This window comes from Heliangelus exortis, chromosome 11, assembly GCF_036169615.1.
Source record: "Heliangelus exortis chromosome 11, bHelExo1.hap1, whole genome shotgun sequence".
Taxonomy (NCBI): Eukaryota; Metazoa; Chordata; class Aves; order Apodiformes; family Trochilidae; genus Heliangelus; species Heliangelus exortis.
The window spans coordinates 9,401,279-9,420,448 of record NC_092432.1 but is presented as its reverse complement, the minus strand read 5'-3'; the positions used below and the strand labels follow the sequence as shown (position 1 = coordinate 9,420,448).

The window sequence follows — 19,170 nt, the reverse complement described above, 5'->3', positions numbered from 1 at the left end:
ATTATTCTTTGGAGCATTTTAAGCATTAGCAATTTACAGGTTGCTCTACCTAGCCATGAAAGATTGCAAAGAAATACAGTTATTTCTGAAACGTTAGAAGAGTTGTAATAAATAAGAGATGTTTTATCTCTTGATAATTTATGAAAATGAGGAGTGAAATCCTGAAATTGTTAATAATGTCATTGATAACACTTTTTTTAATTGGTTGTGAGCTGTTCGAGACCTGTATTTCTAGTTACTATATGTAGGGAGCAAGATAACAGTTAATAGCCAGCTTGTTACACTAAACCTGTTATAGAACAATGTTAAAAAAATATGTGCAATCCATTCAATTGTGTACTATGGTTATTATTTAATTAATATGAATTGTATAATCAGTAAAAAAATTTATGGGGACAAATTATGAGTATAGCTTATGTCTTCAGCTGCTGTTCTTTAAACCATACCACTCTTTGTGACACAGAAGCAGAAATGCTCAAAGACACCTCAGAACTTAGTAGAAAGTTTTAGAAGAGTATTCTTAAAATTTGTATTTGTGTTTAGAGTTCCATAGAAATGACTGCTACTGTTTCTCACTTTTAAGTGTATCCTACTGCAAGTGTTGCTTCTTCACTAGTACTTTGCTAATGCTGCCTTGTTTTACCAGGTGATATGCCTCAGCTGGTCAGAGGAATGAAACTTTTAAACCAAGCTGATCCCTGTGTTGAGGTTTTAATCCAAGAGACAGGAGAGCATGTGCTAGTGACAGCAGGAGAAGTTCATCTTCAGCGTTGCTTGGATGACCTCAAAGAAAGGTTAGAGGGGAAAGGAGGAAGAAATATTTTTTGTTCAGTAGATGTCTGTTGTATTTCTTTGTCAGGTGCATATCATTGATGTATATTGTGGTAAAATAGAAGCTTCATCCATCAACAGTTTTTACCAATGGCTCATAAATATATCTTTTTTGTAGCTATAAAATTACCCTCAGTTAGGCAGAGGCCACTACCTTGTCACTTTTATACATCTTGTACACCTTTTGGGCACTTTCTAGAAATGATAAATTGCAATAGGTTCAGGAGTTCAGTTAAGAACTTAGTGTAGTATTTGTACATGAAAAGGGTGGTAGCAGTGTGGGTTTTCATGGGGTCTTTTTGTGTTTTGTTGGTTGGTTGTTTTTTTTTGTATAGTATAAGTGCATGAGAAGACTGCAAAAAAAAGGGGCAGTATAGTTTTGAGTCCACAGAAATGAAGTTTACAATTATATTTGCTTTTCCTCTGTGATTTTTATTACAAAACATAGGAAATTTTTGTTTGTCCTTTTGTTGTCATTTAATGAACCTGCTCAGAACTCATAGGTGGTTAAGAAGGATACAGAACTATGAATTAGAGCCTGTTGGATAAATGTGATAAATTTTTCTTCCTTTTCCTTGCCATCCCTCCCAAAATTTGATATGCCTAAAAAGTTTCAGCTGACTTCAGAGCATTGCTATGTTTGCTTTTCTCTAAGTACCTAAAAGTTCAGGTGGTGGCAGCTGTGGGTTTGTTACAGGCAGCATTCAGCTGTAGGTACTACTAACTAGAAACCTCATTATGCAGAATAGTGGTTATTTTAAAACTGATTTCAGCAAAATATTTCAGCTTGAGAATGAGAGAAGCTTAAGCTTGGCTGTTTCTAAATGCAGTGTAGTAGCCTCCCAAATGGCTGTGCAGTTGTGTAAGTCAGTCTTGAGTACTGGAACTTATTTTCATTAATTTTGGTTTTGAATGTAAACTATAGCAGCATGAAAATTTAACTGCACCTCCTTTAGAGGGATCAGAGACTTATCCTTATCCAACAATTAACTTTCTATTTGTATGGTAAAATAGTTTTATATAAACATTAATTAGCAGGAATGTTGTATAAATAAAGGCAAATAACATCTGGGCCTTAGAAACAGGCCATTAATAATTATGGTCATATTTTATCCATGTGTTTTAAAAAACAGCCTAATTCAGCTGGTAGTACCAAACATGATTTTAAATTTTTTATTATATTGCTGTTCCTATCTCTTCAGCTGAGTTAAATCTTGAATACATTTGAACAAGATGCTGGCTGTATACACTTAATAAACATCTAGTTCACAGTTCTAAATGCCCTGAGTTTTGCTATGGTGCCCTTGGCAATTTTCAGCTGTGATTACAGTGGACAGATAAGATACCATACAGAATATTTTGAAGTCATGGAGTTGTACTTGAAAATAAAAAGGTGATCCTTTATGAAAAATATAGAGATCTTTATGAAATACATGAAAGAGCTAACAAATCCAGCACTTCCTGAGTGGTATAATAACACATTAGCATACACAAAGCTTCTAAAGCTTCTAGTAATTAATTTTCCTGATCTTTTGAAACACTCTTTAAAGTGTATTGAACCTTTTCCTGTAGAGTCCTCGCTTCTAGACAAATAATAAATACAAACTAATCTGAAAAAATTGATTTTGGTTAACAGCAGTGCTGTGAACAATGTCAGTTCTGTAATAATCACACTTCGTTGCTATTATAAATGTCATTACTACACTATTGATGGAACTTCTGTCATTCTGTCTTACTGTGGTCTGCTATACTTGGTTTTTTCTACGTATTTTGATTTTCATCACAGTTTTCTTCACTGTGTAGGTAATCTCCCAAAAGTGTAAAAGCAAAAAGAAAGCTATTTTTTTGGCCCAAAATAATTCCTTTAAGAATTGCTAGAAGTTTTGCAAAGCAAACTATGAATTAGTTGTAGTTAAATAGGCTGAATTGCACCAGTAAGATTTTTTCATTTCTTTGTTTGGGAAAAGTCCAAAATCTTTACATATCATCTCATACCTTATTTTACATTGTTCTTTAAGGCAGAGATTGAAGTTACCTTTTTTTTAATTAGTACAAAAATAAGATTCCTCCATAGCATTAAAAATTCATTTGTTTTCTTCTTTTAGGAGATTCTATTATCTTTGATCATCTTCCAACGTAAACTCTTATAACAAACTGAAAAGCAATTACTGAACTGAAATAAGAGGGCTTTCTGGTCTAGAATTGATGGTTTAATTTTTTGTCTTCAGTTAGCAGTGAATTTATCTCCCATAGTTTCTTTTGTTTATGTTTTATGTAAAGCTGTATCCCAAAAAAGCAACTTTACCACTTAATTGTCATTGAAGCATCTTTACAATGTAAAGCTACTTGAGATGTATGAGGGAGAGGGATTGTGTTTTAGTTTACAGCAAAGCTGCTACTGATGCAGGTCTACACATGAAGTAATTATTTGACATAATTCTATAATGAATGTGTCCTTATCTGGTGCTACTCAGGAGAAGCTATGGAAATTTGTTTCCTACTTCATTCCAGTGTAGGCATTCTTAGGCTTCTACCTTCAGAGCAGTGCCTTGTGTATTTACAGCTGTTACAAGATCACAATTGTGAAGGATGCTGTGGGTTTGCAAGGATAGCAGTGGCTTAGGACTCCACTGGGTAATGCAATATGGACTCACTGGGGGATTTATTTCCCCTACACTCAGGCTCCTTCTGCATCCGTGCTGCTCGTTTCGTGTACGTGGGCATCACAGTGCTAATATGGCTTTGAGGGAAGAGAACAACAGAATGTAGTTTCCAAGTTGTGGGTGAACCATGATTTATGCAGGGGCACAGTCCTACTTTTTATTGTTTTCTTCAGTTCCTTTCCAAAAATTTCTGAAAACATAGGAGGCAGTGCTTCATTTTGGAAGTACATAATGCTTTCAAGAATTTGAGTTCGAACATCTGTCCCACATTAAGACCATTCCTCTACCTTCCCCCATCTCCCACACCAAGTTGAAAAGTATTTTGTAAATTTTAAACTAATTTTTAAACTTTATTTTATAGGTTTGCAAAGGTACAGATCAGTGTGTCAGCACCTATTATACCATTCCGAGAGACAATAACAAGACCTCCAAAAGTTGATATGGTGAATGAAGAAATAGGAAAACAGCAGAAAGTCGCTGTCATACACCAAACAAAAGAGGACCAAAATAAAATTCCTGAAGGAATTCAGGTCGATTCAGATGGGCTTGTTACAATATCTACTCCAAATAAGCAAGCTACTCTCAGTGTAAAAGCCATGCCACTTCCTGAGGAGGTAACTAGACTTCTTGAAGAAAATAGTGATTTAATTAGAACTATGGAGCAACTCAACACATCTCTGAATGAAGATAAGAAAACCCATGAGGTAAATCAGAAGACTCTTGAAAGGATCAAGGAATTCAAACAAAAGTTGGAGCAAAATCTGCAGGGAAGGAAGTGGAGAAATGCTGTTGATCATATCTGGTCATTTGGACCACGGAAGTGTGGGCCTAATATTTTGTTACATAATTTTGAGGGCTACAAAAGGTCTGTGTGGCAGTGCCTTGGAAACGCTGTGAAAGAAGTAACTAAATACAGAGATTTTGACAACAGCATAGTTAGTGGATTTCAGCTGGCTACACTTTCAGGTCCTATGTGTGAAGAACCTCTCATGGGTGTTTGTTTTACAGTAGAAAAATGGGAAATGAATAAATTTGGAGAGATACTGTCAACCAATAGTCAAGATTCAGGGGAAAGTGATGCCATAGATCACAAACAAAATGAAGATACTATTCCAACAAGCAGTTGCACTGATGAAGTTTGCAGTTCTGAACATCAGGACAGCAGCCAAAGTGTTCCAAAATCACCTGAGAAATCTAGTAAACACAAGGGAGAAGTCCTACTTGCAGATTGTTATGGTCCCTTCTCTGGACAGCTGATTGCCACCATGAAGGAAGCTTGTCGTTACGCTTTGCAAGCAAAACCTCAGAGACTGATGGCTGCAATGTACACCTGTGAAATTATGGCTACTGCAGAAGTTTTAGGTAAGGCAGACAAATTAAACGTTTGTCAAGAAATAGCTTCTCAAGTCTAAGGTGAGGTTTTATAAATTAGTCAGAATCAGAAAATATAACTAAAAAAAAGGTTTTGTCGGAAGTTTTTAATAGTTTTTTAGTAGATGTGTACAATGGCTGTCTAATGCCCATAGTTTTTATACTGTTCTCAATAAAAATTTAGCATGCCACTTGGTTATCTGTAACATAGGCATAAATAGCAATGCTACACTTTTTTGGAAGTGCAAGATATAAAAATTTTGCTTTTTGTTGAAATTTTTGTATATCAACTTCAGTAAACAGGTGTACCAATATAGTGCCTCATACCTGAGCATTAGTTCCATGAAGAGATGAAGAAATATTAACTATTTATAAAATGATTGCAAAATCTTAGTTAATGCCATTTTAAGATGTTTTAAGTTAATATAATAATCAAACTAGAAGTAAAATCAGGAAAAAGAATCTTAAATTGTTACAGTCTACTTGGTAAATAAATTTTTTCGTAGCATCTGTATCTTTTTGCAAATACAAGGTATACCAAATTTTTGTCACTTTTATTGCCTTACCACTTACACCTAATTAAACTTATTTTTATGATCTACCTACAACACATCTTAATTTGCCCTAACATTTGATCTTGGAGTTTTCCATGGGAGTTGCTTGTGTGCTGAATCCGATCAAATGTACCAAGATTTTCTGTAAAATTAACTTGCGTTGCATTTAGGCTATCAACAAATTTATTTTTACAATACTATTCAAGTCAGAAATTATCCATATATGCTTTATTATGCATATATGATTAATCTATTAAAATAATTTATGCAGATGTAAAATCAGGAGGCATTACTCCAGACTGCTTGGATAAAATACATATAAATAGAAAACATTAAGTAAGCTATTAATTGTCTATTGGCTTATACCTTTTGAAAACAATAATCTTCAGTGCATTGTGGCCATAAAGGACATGCATCTAAAGTGCTTTGTGATAAATGTTACCTTACTGATCTGATTAATACGTGTGCAGAATTTTCTAAGTCCTACTTAAAGCACTTAGTAAAATAAATATTTTCAATTAAAACAATAATCTATGATGAGGTTTTGAAATTAATTGGTTTAACAAATAGCTTTAATGTATACTGTGTATTACATACACAGTGCATGTACAGTGACCATGATGCTTTTTTGCAGTTTGTGCATTTAATCTTGCATTTTAAAGCAGTTACTGAATGGAGAGCTGTGCTGAGACATGACCCTTTCGTATCTGAGAATTTTCTGGACTCGCTGAAAGTTCCATAGACTTGAAATTGCTTAGTTATGTTAACAAAGAGTATACGTGCATGGCAAACTAAGTGACCAATCATCAGAATGCCTTAATCTTTTTTGTCATTTTAAATACAGAATCTTAAGTATTTCCACAATTTTCTTGTGAGCAATAAGAAGTTTATAGTGCATAGTAAAGGTAATGTTAAATCAGAGGAACAGTGAGGAGGTCCTGGTAAGGGCAAGAGCAGATAAAATTATTGGTAGAAAGAAGAGTTCAACCCATGTTTTTTTATTAGAGAACTATAAACTGAAATGGCTGATGCTGAATGGATGCTTCATTGCCTGCATCTGACAGACAGATTTAGCTATACTAGCTGTGTACTTGTGCTGAATTTCCTGAACAAGGTCCAGATTCAGTATTTAAAAAAATAAAGGCAAACAAAGCCACTCCAATATTTCCTCTGGCATTGCACAGAAGGTATAGATTATATATGCAAATCAATGTACTTGGCTGTAGTCTTTAATGGTATCTTTGTCCAGCCAGAATAGGTGGCATGTATTATACAGTAGTGTGTGCTTCTAATTACTTCCAATAAGAATCAGTTTTGCCCAGAGGTCAAAAGGTAGCAATAAGCATTGGTGGTTTTTTTCAGTGCAATGAAATATTTGAACCTCTTAGAAAATGACATAAACTTATTTGCTCAAGGTACTTTTAAAATTAATTGGTGCATCTAAAACTTACAACTATTCACTTGTCTAAGTTAAGGCATCCCTAAAACATTTTTTCAGTGCATAGGTTTTCTTGTGTTTTTATTATCTTGATCAACAGAAATTAATTGGCTAGTTTTTGTCTGTAGAACACTTAGCCAGTAAGTTTGCAAAAACATTTTAAAAAAATTAACCTAATGCTTACTCTGAAGTTGAACTTGGGCATTTTTCACAGCTACTTTCATAATATATACACTGTATTTCAATTGATTGAATATTAGTTTAGGAAAGAAAAAATAAAATTATCCCTCACTAATATAAGCCTAAATTAATTACAAACTAACTGAACACATTAAACATAATAAATATGCAATATTTCAGATAAACTCATTCTCTGTGATTAGAACAGCACTGCAGTATCTGGAACAAGTGCCATTAAGGGATAAGGTGATCCAAACAAATTTCTAAAAGTAGCTGAGATATTCTTCCTGAAACACACTAATATTTCCTAGTGGTGTTTGATATTTGATCGTAAGAAATAAGGCAAATTAGGCACATAGTCTGGTAAAGTGCCTTTTAAAAATAGCCATATGATAGTATAAAATGCACATAGTGTAAGCTTTATATAAATCCATACAGTAGGAATAATTTATTAAAAGTTACTCATATGGATCTGCACTGTGTTCTGGCTGCATACATCGTTTGAATTTAGTGGATCCACTTAACTGATCTGCCCACAGGGGAGAATTGTAGTCAAAGAAATTATGTTAAATAAAATTGCCTAGATAAATATTTATTTATCTCTTTTCATGACACAATTTAAATACATTGGTAAGCTTATCAAAATGATGTCTTTGCAGGTCGTGTGTATGCTGTCCTGTCCAAAAGAGAAGGCAGAGTGTTGCACGAGGAGATGAAAGAGGGGACAGATGTATTTATTATTAAGGCAGTCCTGCCAGTGGCAGAAAGCTTTGGTTTTGCTGATGAAATCAGGAAGAGAACTAGTGGCCTGGCCAGTCCGCAGCTGGTGTTCAGCCACTGGGAGGTAAAAATATCTATTCACTCCATCTGTTTTGGTGATTTATTTTCTGCATGTGTGGCAGACTGGAATAAGAAGCACAAAAGGTTAAGTTTTGGTCAAGACATTTAATTCCTCTTTTAAATGAAAAGGGGGGGGGAAAAAAGTAGCTTTATGCTTATTTGCTTTTATAGATACGTTGTTCAGAAACAGTCATATTTTGTTCAGATGGGATGCTTTTTTATTTCAATAGAAAGTAAGTCCTTCACAAATGGAACTGATTCTTCAAAGATATGTTGTCCCGAAATTTATGTGGATTTTTAATTAGTTCTTTGGTAAAGTTGTTTGGGAGAGGGAAAAAAAAAAAAGTGAACAAAAGCCCCAAGGTACCATTGGTATAAAATATAACAAGAAATCTAGTGCACATGAAATTTAACCTCTTATGACTTAGCAGATACCTAGGGGATTTTTTTGTCCTTATGTATTCCAAGTGATAGGATTATAGAATCATCATGATTGGAAAGGACCATCAAGATCATCAGGTCCAAAGTCAACACTTTTTCATACATAAAGGCAAAGGGAATGGATTTGATTCTTTCAGAATTGTCTCCTGATAGTAAGTGGCAGTGTCCTCAGAATCAATCTCTTTGGTCATCTTTGTCACTTAAAGAAATGAAAAAGTGAAATATGCAAGTGGGAAAGCGGATGAGTGTTGTCAGCTGAGAACACACTGTATTTTGTTCCTGCCATGTGAATAGTTTGTCTTGAAGAAGAAATACAAAAAGCTGTAAGTCAAAGTTCCTTGTGCAAGACAAACAAACCTTCATTGTAGGGTTCCCTGGAAGACTCCACTGAAGGAGCTAAAAATGAGCTTGAGGACAAGAATCGAGCTTTTCACATTAAATTTTTAAAATAACTAAAGTCTAGGTTTTTCTGTTTGTTTGTTTGGGTTTTTTTTTGTCAGATGTTCCTTTATTTGGTGTTAGGACCATAGAAACTTCCTTAAGTGGATTAAAAAGTCTTTTTGTTTGTTTGTTTTTGTTTAACCTTTTGATTTATTTTGTGACCTCAAATGTCAAGTGTCTGAGTAAAAGCAACTACATGTTTTTGAGGTCAGTAGTACCTCCTGCAGTTGCCAGCTATGGTCCCTTTACTACTTTTTCTCTGTGAAGTACATGCCTGTTTTTCACATGGTGTGGATTCATCCTCATTTCAGTTGTCTTAGTAGGTAGTAGTTCTTCAGTACTTAATGAACAGTATTTCTTTGTTGGTAATTATTGTAATAGCTTCCAGAGTTTTCAATGGATACTAATGGAAAAGGAGGGTCTCTGCAAACCAGTCCAGTCGTGTGCTGTCAAAAGAGTTGAGAGTCCTTGAAACAGTACACTTGGACAAGTATCTTATGTTCTCCTTGGCATTAGAACCTTGCTGGTGTTAAAAAATGCAGTGGGACAGGGATTTAACTCTACTCCCTCAGTATAAATACTGATTCATTTAGTCTTCTTGCAGCTACCTCTGACTTTATGAAAACCGTGGAAGGGGAAAAAAGAGCTACACTGAATTAAAAAAAAAAAACCAAACAAAAAGGAAAATCCCTCATTAATGGTGTGTGCACACAAAGTAGATAAAGCAGTAAGTATTTGAGTATAGGGACCTAGGGGTAAGCCAGTACTAGCTTAGGTACCTCAAACCAAGGAGTGTTGGCACTATTGTATAAGGTTTTGTCAGGTTTAGATGTTTGCATCTGAAGGGCAGCTGGTGAGGCTTTGTGGCTTAGCTGGTCTTTTGTCTCAACAGCCTCTAATATCAGTGCCCTAAAGGAGTATCAGTCAGAAGGATGTTAATTCCAGCAAGCCATTGTTTTGTCCCTATTTCATTAGGATTTGTAGCTACTGTGCTAAGCAAAAGCATAAACCCCGTGCCTCTCTGACCTTCACATCTATCCCCAAACCTTGGTGTGTATTTTCACTGTCAGATATTATGAATTTCACGTAAGAAAATACTCACGTGTAATTACAGATACGCATAGGAGAGGGAGATTTGAACAGCTGGCAGCATTTTCTAAAATTGATCCTTGTTAGAGATTATAATTACAGCTCCTATGTTGAAATGTGGGCGGTAGTAGGAAAAATGATTGTGTAAGCCTGTCACCTTTCCACCTGGCAAATCCATTGGTGGAGAGTGTTGGGGTTTTTTTGTCACATTGAAAGTCATGCTCACGTACTTTTTTGACCAAATAAGCCTTTTACAAAGCTTTTAGCAGCATTGGCTCAGTGCAGAGATACCAGAGGGAGAGCATTCTACTCTCACAACATCAGCAGAATAGCTAAATAAATACACTTTTCAGAAACTACAATTGTGGTATGACAGAGAATCCAGAAAAAATGGCTTTGTGACTCAGATCACATGAAAAATATGTAGAGCTTTTCCCTGGGTTTTTTTCTCTGTATTCTGCTCAAAACAAAACAGAACAAAACCCTCACATAAATAAATAAATAAATAAATAACCTCTTACAAGTTTCCATCAAGCATCAGGCTTGACTTTAGCAGTGCTATGTCAGTGAGGAGTTTTGGTGATATCTGTGCATACATAATAAACACCACCATTTTATTTGAATCCCAATTGTTTAATGTATTGTTGTCAAAATATGATGTGAACTTTGTGTCATAAACTTTGTGTAATCATATGCTCTGTATAAACTCATACTATATTTTCCTTAGTACTAAAGATGGAAAAGGACTGTGGTAGCTACTTCATTTTGGTTTGCATTTCCTAAGTTACTGAGTGTATGGTTAGTGCTTTAATTTTGTGCTCTCTGAACCTTTCCGTGACATTCTGAATTAATTCTGAGTTAGTGGTGTTTTGTCAGTGTGCTTGGCTAATTAGCTGAGTACCTGGCATGTGTATTTCTCTATACAAATTCTTTTTAATGGGCTATTGCCATTTTACAGATACAGAAATAGATGCTTTTTGTAGGCACTTTTTTTAATTTTTAAACTTCTAAACACGTACATCTCATTGAAGTCACATTTTTAAAGTATGTTTTGGGAATTTATATTTTAATTCATTTTTTTATTATTCCTATATGTCATTAATATGATTTGTAGACTGTAAACACTGGGAGGTCAGTGGTAGAGCCTGTGTTTATGTGGAGGCATTTTCATCTCTGTGGAAATGCAATTACCATATCTTCCTCCAGTTAATGAATGCATTTTGTATTCAGATTACTCCCATCCCAAGAAAGAGCAATACATGTATCGAGGACCATCTTGTCAGACACTCCTTTTTTATTAATTTCTTCTGTCATGCTTATACAATTTATTCCTGCCTTTAGAAGATGGTACATAACCATTAGCAGGACAGTTTGGTCCCAGTTTAAACAAATTGTTTTCCAAGACAGTCAAATATTTTCCTTTATGATATCCCTAGTCAAATGTTAAGTGTATTGGATTTACTTTGCCATATTTTTATAGATTTCAAGATAAACTTTCTTCTGAATTCTTAGTTGAAAAAATATGTAACTTTGGGATAATTATGAATTCCTTCTGTCTTTTTTTTATCCTTGAATTAATAATACACCCTCAGTAAGTGTGTTTTTGCCTGAGCCTGTTTCCTTTGTTCTCTCTTGGTTCTTTGCAGTTACATCTTGTACTCAGTCATGTCATTTTATCTTAATCATAAGTTTCTTTGAACATGAACTATTTGTAATTGTACAATGCTTAGAATAATGGAGCTCTAATCCCACTTGGAAATCTTTGTTACAGTAAAAAATAATGCATGTGGCTCTGTACAGTTGCTGACTGAATTCCCAGCAAGTGCAGAAATTGTCAAATGTGAGATATTCTTGTTAACTCACGTCTTTTAAATTGTGTTATGATTGGATATTAGACAGGCTTCCTCTTGGGGGGGCATGGGTGAACTGTAAACACCTGTGTAATCTGAATTGGTTTTCAGTATCCCTTCTAAGTAGAATGGTGTCTAAAATGTGCTTTAGGGCTCTGGAGAAAGGCAAGAGAAGGACTGCATGGAAGAACTGATAAGAGTATGAGGCATTCTGAATCTGGTAGTTTTATATTCAGAATTGTAATTAATTTCTTGCAAATTAGAAGTAATTTTACAATTCTGAAGATAATATAGAAGTTATTGGAGGACATTGTTAGGCCTGTATTGAACAGGAAACAGACTAAATGAACGAGGGAGTTTCTTAAGAATCTGTGAATCCCTACTGTGTTTGAATTCTTAACTTTACATATATCATTATGCCAGTGACAGGAATGAATTGTAGGAGTAACTTGGAACCTTTCAAATATTAAAAGCTCATTGTATTGGCCAGGACATCTGAAGCAACATAAATTAGTACATGAAAGCAGTAGTAGCTTTAATTTTCCCTCTCAATATGTGTTTCTTAAGTTAAAAGGGAAAAAAAGCAACAGTAGAACCACACGTCTCCTTTTTTCTTGCCAATTTTTGAATTTCTGTTTGTAGCTACTGACTGAAGTCAAGGCTAAAGATCAGCTGTCACTGAGACACAAACAAGGATGATGCTCTTGAGCTGATCTTGCATGAGTTTGTTTTATAATTGAATGTGTAAATATTAGTTATTACACTGTGCATTGGAAGAGGAGTTCTCATATCTGACTTGAGGCATTTTAATGCCTTGCCCATCCCTTTTATATACTGTGAAAGGGATCTCTGAATTTTGAAATACTTTTGGGTGCCGTTTTTACTTTATAGGGAATCTGCAGGCCTAATACATCTCTGGGTTAAACAGCTGAAGTTTTACTGCAGGTTATTCGGTATCCCCTTAAACCTGCTGTCTCTGAAAGACAATGAAAAGTTTATAAATCTGATACTTTTTTTTTTCTTTCAGTGCTTGAAGCCTTTGTGAGATGTCTACAATATGTAATAAGTGAACTTTTCTATCATATTGATAACTTAGTATTTTTCTAAGTTGAGCTTTTGGAAAACGTTATAATTTACAATCAAGAGCTGTTGAAAGAAACTGCTTTTAGGGAATACAGACAGAAATGAAACTGGGAGATTTTTTTCAAGCTAGACTGCTGTTTGCTTTCTGCCTTTCTTTATATGCAGTAATCTTGAGAGGATCTGTTGTGTTTACTTGTTTTATCCATAAGTTGATCTGTTGTAATGCAAAGTGGCAGCATTCTGTGAAGCCAAGATTTGACTACCCGGTGGTCAAACAACTGGTAAAAAGGGAGGCTGAAAATTGGTTGGTTTTTGGTTTGGTTTTCTTTTTGTTTTGGTTTTTGCTTTTTGCTTTTTTTATTTTCTTCTTTCAGGATGTGATATAGGTACAACTGAGTTGTGAGTTGTTTTTATTTTGGGAACATTTATGTGTAGGTGCTTCTGTAAAATTCTTCAGCATACTGTTGATATTTCTCTTCCCACCCTCTGCTGTTTAATACTCATCCTCAGCATGATTTTTTTTCTGGAAGTGTTTCAGGTGCTCAGCAGTTCCCAATTTGCCTCGGGACTCCTAGGCAGGAAAGGAGGTGGTATCTGCTTTCCACTGTGATGGAATGGGTGCAGCAAAATGGAGAAGCAGAATCTGCAGAGGGAATATTCTCTTTCTGGAAAGGAAGCATTTGAGATGTGATGGCTTACAAAGGAATTAGATACCTGTTACAAGAGTTTTTTACTTAATAAAACCAGTAAGACCCCATATCTGGTTAAGTAACAACGAAGAAAAAGGATAAACTTTCCTTGAGATTTTAATTTTTGCTTTTTTTCAAGTACAGGCTGTGATCCTGGATGCTTTGAAAGCACAATGGCAAAACTAGTAATAAGTTTCAACCTATTCCTCAGTTTTATATTGCTGAGCAAAAGTAATTTCTACACTGTAGTGTAGAAATCACTTAAGAAATGGTATTCAGACTGCCCTACTTTATAGGTTGTGGCAACTCCTAGCTACCTGCTAGCATCACTGTTTTACCTGGGGTTGATGGAAGGCCACTGTTTATGTGTTGATAGCTTTCGTAGTTGCCAAATGTCATCTAGGATCTATCTTATCTTTCACAGGGAAGTAAAGAGTGAGTTGGAAAACTGCCAGTTAGTACATATTAGAATCAGAATTGGCTGGGTTGGAAGGGACCTCAGAGATCATCAAGTCCAACCCTTGACCCACCGCTGTGGTTGCTAGACCATGGCACTGAGTGCCACATCCAGTCACTAACGTGGTCTGTGTGTTAGGCAGCTGTGTGCTACCACACTGCCAGTCCTGCTTTGCTGCCTCTGGAGATGCTTGGGTTACATACAGGAATCAGCAAGATTCTCGGGTACCTCTGCTTCTCAAGGAAAGGGTTTACTTACTGAGCTAATGGGTGATTCTGGATCTGAGGTCACAGGAGTGCAGTCAAGAAATTACCCTCCATCCAGTTTTCAGAGTGTTGTCTCCTCCCTGCCCCTGCTCCACACCATTGTATGAGGCACTTCAGAGCCCACTCTGACCTTGGTTTTACTGGGTCCCCTGCCTGGTGTTCTCTGTTCTGGCAGCACCCTGCCAGGATCCAAATGGCATTGCACCATTTGCTCAGCACAGAAGCATTACCCAGCTTATTACTGAAAACCCAGCAGATCTGAGCTTTCAAGGTCACATATCACAAAAACCTCTGCCAAGTTCCCTCATTTTACCTGAAAGGCTGAGGTAATTTCCATTTGACAAGGCTGCCTCAGACATCTAAGACGTGCAGATCAGCTGCACTCTTTTAGTTCCATAGTTTATGTCATTACTAAGTGATGGACACCACTTGAAGTGTGAGTGTTCTTGGAGTATCTTTCTAGCATCAATTTTTCTAAGGTGTAAAAGATCCTGATATACTGAAGCCTGTATCATATTTGAAATTCTGCATAGTAGCTCTTTGGAGTTTGTTGGGGTTTTGTTGGGTTTTATTTGTTTTTTGTAAAAATCAGCTTCTGGCACAGTATTTTACCTGTTTGATGTTCAGAGCTGCTTGATGCAGTGCCCTGCATCACTTGGTATTCATCAGTTCTTGGAATTTCTTACCAAGCAGTTCACAAAAGCCATAATTTTGCTTGCTGGTTTTAAAATCTTCATTAGGCAGTGTAAGACAGCTCTTTCTATTCATGGTCCAACCAAGGCATTTTGCATAGTGATGATATTTGGCTCAAAAGAAATTTTCTGTCCTCAACAGGCAGTAAGGATGAGTAGGGGAAATGCTGCTAGGAGTGTGGCTGTGTTCCCAGATCTGCCTGACCTCTTGGATGAACTAGGCAGATCCCTTCTGTTTGCTTTTGATGCTTCTCTCAACCTTGTTTTGCATAATTAGGCTGCCTTAGGCAGAGACTTTTTCATACCATGGTTTTGTGAAATTCACTACACAATGGGACCCAGATAGCTATTGGAGCCATCTGGGTGTCAGCGAAATACAAATAATAAATCAACCTCAAATTAAGGCTAAAAATTCCAAGTTTTCTTGAATTGGGAGTGACCTGCTCTCACTCAAATCTTACTGAGAAGTTTGGTTAGCTTACTTAATCATTTGCAGAATTTACTACATGCTGTATTGTCTTCCATTGTTAACATAATATGCTTGTAATGTTTGTATTTTTCTGGATTAATTATTACAGGTATTCAGATCATGTCTCTGATAAAGCTACAGACATTTATTGCTTGAATAATTAATGTGTAGGTTGCTAGGCTAAGAGAAAATGACAGCTGTTTTGCTTATGCTACTCTGCATTTTATGTAATAAGGCTCATTGTTTGGGTGTGTTGGTTTAAATAGTTGTGATACTTAATGAAACATCTTGCTTTAGAATGGTTTTATTTTCTCATTAATACCCTTGCACATACAGTATTTGGTGCATTCCATTCAGTTCCTTTGAAATACCTTATCCCAACTGACTTCACTAGAAACAGGGTTTTAGTTATACCTACAGTGGTCTCAGTCCTGCAGTGAGCTATGGAACACACTGTTCAGCATGGATTTGACTGGTGTGTTTGTTTGTTTTTAGTATAATGGGATTCTAGTGATATATTTTTTATATAAACAAATTATATCACCCAGGACTTTTATAAAGTTGATCAATTAAGGTATTGTTAAGCAATGCTATTAAGAAACATTTCCATCACTGAAAAATTGCATTTGCAATAACAGATTTTAAAGAATTGTATCAGCTGCTGTGCACTAATTCATTTTACTGTATTGCATTTTGTATGGCTGCATTTAAGAAAATACTTGTTCTCTAATAGAATAAATGCTAATCCTCTTGATGTAGGTTCTTTTGGGACAACACAATGATCCACTACACAAATCTTGATTTGAAATTCACTTTTTCAAAGAAATTGTTTTCAGAAGAGCCTCGTGGATGTTGTATAGAAACGTTTAGTTGTGTTCACTAGGAAGCAGTAGGTGTTTTGCTTCTTTGCAATCCATACTTCGGAGGAGTAATCATGTGTTCATTCTGGGCTGTTTGTAGCCAAAGCTGCTTTTTCCTCTGTCAGGTTATTCTGGTGTTGAATTAGCATAGTTGAGTGGCTAGTTTATACTGTTATAAAGAAAAATTCCCAAGTACTAGCAAAAGTTCCTGAAGAAAAGATATAGCACATCTGCTATTCACAGATCACACACAGTATGGTGTAATTTTAAAATACACTTTACCATAATGCTAACAATATCATCACATCATTGGTTTTGCTGTGTTTTTCTCTCAATGTTGGTTCTTCTTGACATCTTTTTTTTGGTTGTATTTGGGGTATAAACAGTTTGCCTGTGACAATTTGCTTGTTGGCCCTACTCAGTTGTTTCCCAGATACAACTGGCACAGGGGCAGAATGAGAGAAAGGCAGAGTAAAAACCTTTGATGGAAGGTTAATTGCATTGCTTGTCTCACCCTGAGGATTTTTCAGCTGTGAAAAGCAAGATGATTTAAATTTCCGGTTTTTGTTCAGAAGTGTAAATTTTTGGAAAAGCACTCTTAAGATGCTATCACATTTCTGTTTTAAAAATGAGTCTTAGGCTGTGTATTTTATTTTTGTACTGAAGAACAGTGTTGGGAAACATTTAAATAATTTCAAATTAAAAGTGACCTGAACATGGAATAAGTAACATTTTGGGTATCTTTTCTCTTTTTGATCCAGTGGATCTTTTGGAATTCCACAATAAGAACTCTCTTAGCTACATGACAATCCAGAAGTATTGGTCCTTTAAGAATCTATTTAATCATTTAGGACTCTATCCAAACAAAAAGTGAGTTTCTGTCACAAATTCCAGACTCATACATGGGGTTTCCATGTATACCAACAATAGCTCAGGGGCTAAAGGCTTCTCAGCTCTAATTCCAGGAAACCCAGACTCACCATTCTGATGCTACCATTGCAAGCAAATTGATGACAATGCCACCGTGACTTGCTCTAGAAACTGGATGTATGTGCCTGGATTATTTTGGTTGAGAACAGTGGGTGGCTTTGCTGGGTACTGAGGTGGCTTTGAAGCCTAATTTATATCTCTGTACAGTGCTGCTCTGCATAATGTAGTGGTACAAAGTACTCAGGATTCTGTAGCCCCACGTTGCTATGAGTTTGCAGGTTTAACCTTGCTGGCTACTAAATAATATATACATTTGAGCCCTTTGTTGTGTCAGCTTTGCTGTGAGCTAGAGATACCTGGAGAATCCTAAAGAATTATCAGTGGAAGAAGGATACAGTGCAAAACTTAACATTAGTAGAGCAAGTCTTTCATTATTATTGAAATAGTCTGTCAAACCTGGGGATTTTCTTAGGCATCCATCACTAAAGTTTCTGAATATTTACAGGTAGATTAGATCTGTAAATTCAGTTTTGTATACTTTTGTACTCCTTCTACTGTATTCATTCTTCAAGAACCACTCTCTTACTGTTTTTCTCTGGGCATAATAAACAGAAAAAAAACCAACATCCAAAAACCCCATCAAAGGGGATAGTAACAGCCTTTTAAGTTCTCATAGCATGTATATAGTACATGTAATATCCCTCTGCAGTACAGTCTGGAGCAAATCTTTTGAGCATGAATCCCCTTTTCTTATCCATGTGTTCTTGGACTTCAAAATTTTTGTTTGCTCAGCTCTTCAGACAGATCATGAAAGGGGAAGTCCCTGGTGTTTTCCCATCATGAAGAGCTTTAGTATGAACACCACTACAGCTCCATCAAGTCAACATGCAATTTTTGCCCAAAAGTTTGCATGTAGTTTTTACTGCCCCTTTTCTTTAATTCTAGTGTATAAAATAACGGTAAAACTTTCTAGCTCTCCAAGAAGGAGATCACTATTTTTTTTTATTGAACCCAGCTGTCAAGGAATCACCGTCAAGTTTCTAGGCATTGGCCATAAGACCCTGTGCAGGACATAAGAATGTGTATGGCTTAGGCAGATTCTTCTGTGGGTAGACAGTCCTTCTATGTAGAAAATAAATGAAGAAGTATTCTGAACATTATTTGGCTTTGTTTGCTGGCTGGCAATTACTTTTGCTTTAAAAAAAATTATATGCAGATAAATGAAACTGAGTTTGTGGGCTTCTTATGACAAATGCTACAGAGTGTATCTTAAATAGATTTCTGCTTAAATATCTAATTGCAGGCTTTCCAGAAAACTCTGCCTGCTGTACTTTCATATTGCTCACTTCAGAGATTGATTACCTGTAATAACAAACCTTTGCCCTGCTTTACTTTTTCTCTTTTTTTTTTTTTCTTTTTTATAGATCATTTCCAGTGACCCATTCTGGGTACCAACCACTGAGGAAGAATATTTGCACTTTGGGGAAAAGGCAGACTCGGAGAACCAGGCCCGCAAGTACATGAATGCAGTCAGAAAGAGAAAGGGACTTTATGTAGAAGAAAAAATTGTGGAGCATGCTGAAAAGCAGAGAACTCTCAGTAGAAATAAGTAGCTGCTTCCTTTCTCTCCTGCCCCAGCTAATGGTGGTGGATTATTTTCTATGCAGCAGATTCAAAATGTAATCTGGACTTTGTTCTTTGACACCACTTTTCTTACATGCAATGTCTGTGGCTTTTGTTTCAATAAACTTAAGCCTTTCCAGCTTTTATATAGAGGAAATATTTTATGTATCTAAATAAAATACAGGCATATTCATTGCAATTGGTCTCAATGTTTAAAACTTAATTCAACTGTCCCGTTGAACTTTCTGTCACAGGATTAGGAACTCCTAATGTAAATTGTTGCTTTCTGATTTGTCAGATGTAGTTATAGTTACAGTAGGTTAGCTAATTTTTTGCAAATAAACTATGCACTGAATTTAGGTCCTTAATGTTTTTGACTGTTTTTAAAATTTATTTTAATTTC

The 19,170-nt window shown here is 35.8% G+C and overlaps 1 protein-coding gene across 1 annotated transcript in view; it reads left to right on the top strand.

Moving 5' to 3' along the window:
* EFL1 (elongation factor like GTPase 1) overlaps positions 1–18,966 on the top strand; it is a 59,879-nt gene extending 40,913 nt beyond the window's left edge. The window contains exons 17-20 of the mRNA XM_071754392.1: positions 647–794; positions 3,856–4,856; positions 7,697–7,881; positions 18,569–18,966. Coding sequence (XP_071610493.1) covers positions 647–794; positions 3,856–4,856; positions 7,697–7,881; positions 18,569–18,757 — 1,523 coding nt within the window. The 3' untranslated portion in view covers positions 18,758–18,966. The remainder of the gene's footprint in view (positions 1–646; positions 795–3,855; positions 4,857–7,696; positions 7,882–18,568) is intronic.
* Positions 18,967–19,170: the final 204 nt, after the last annotated feature.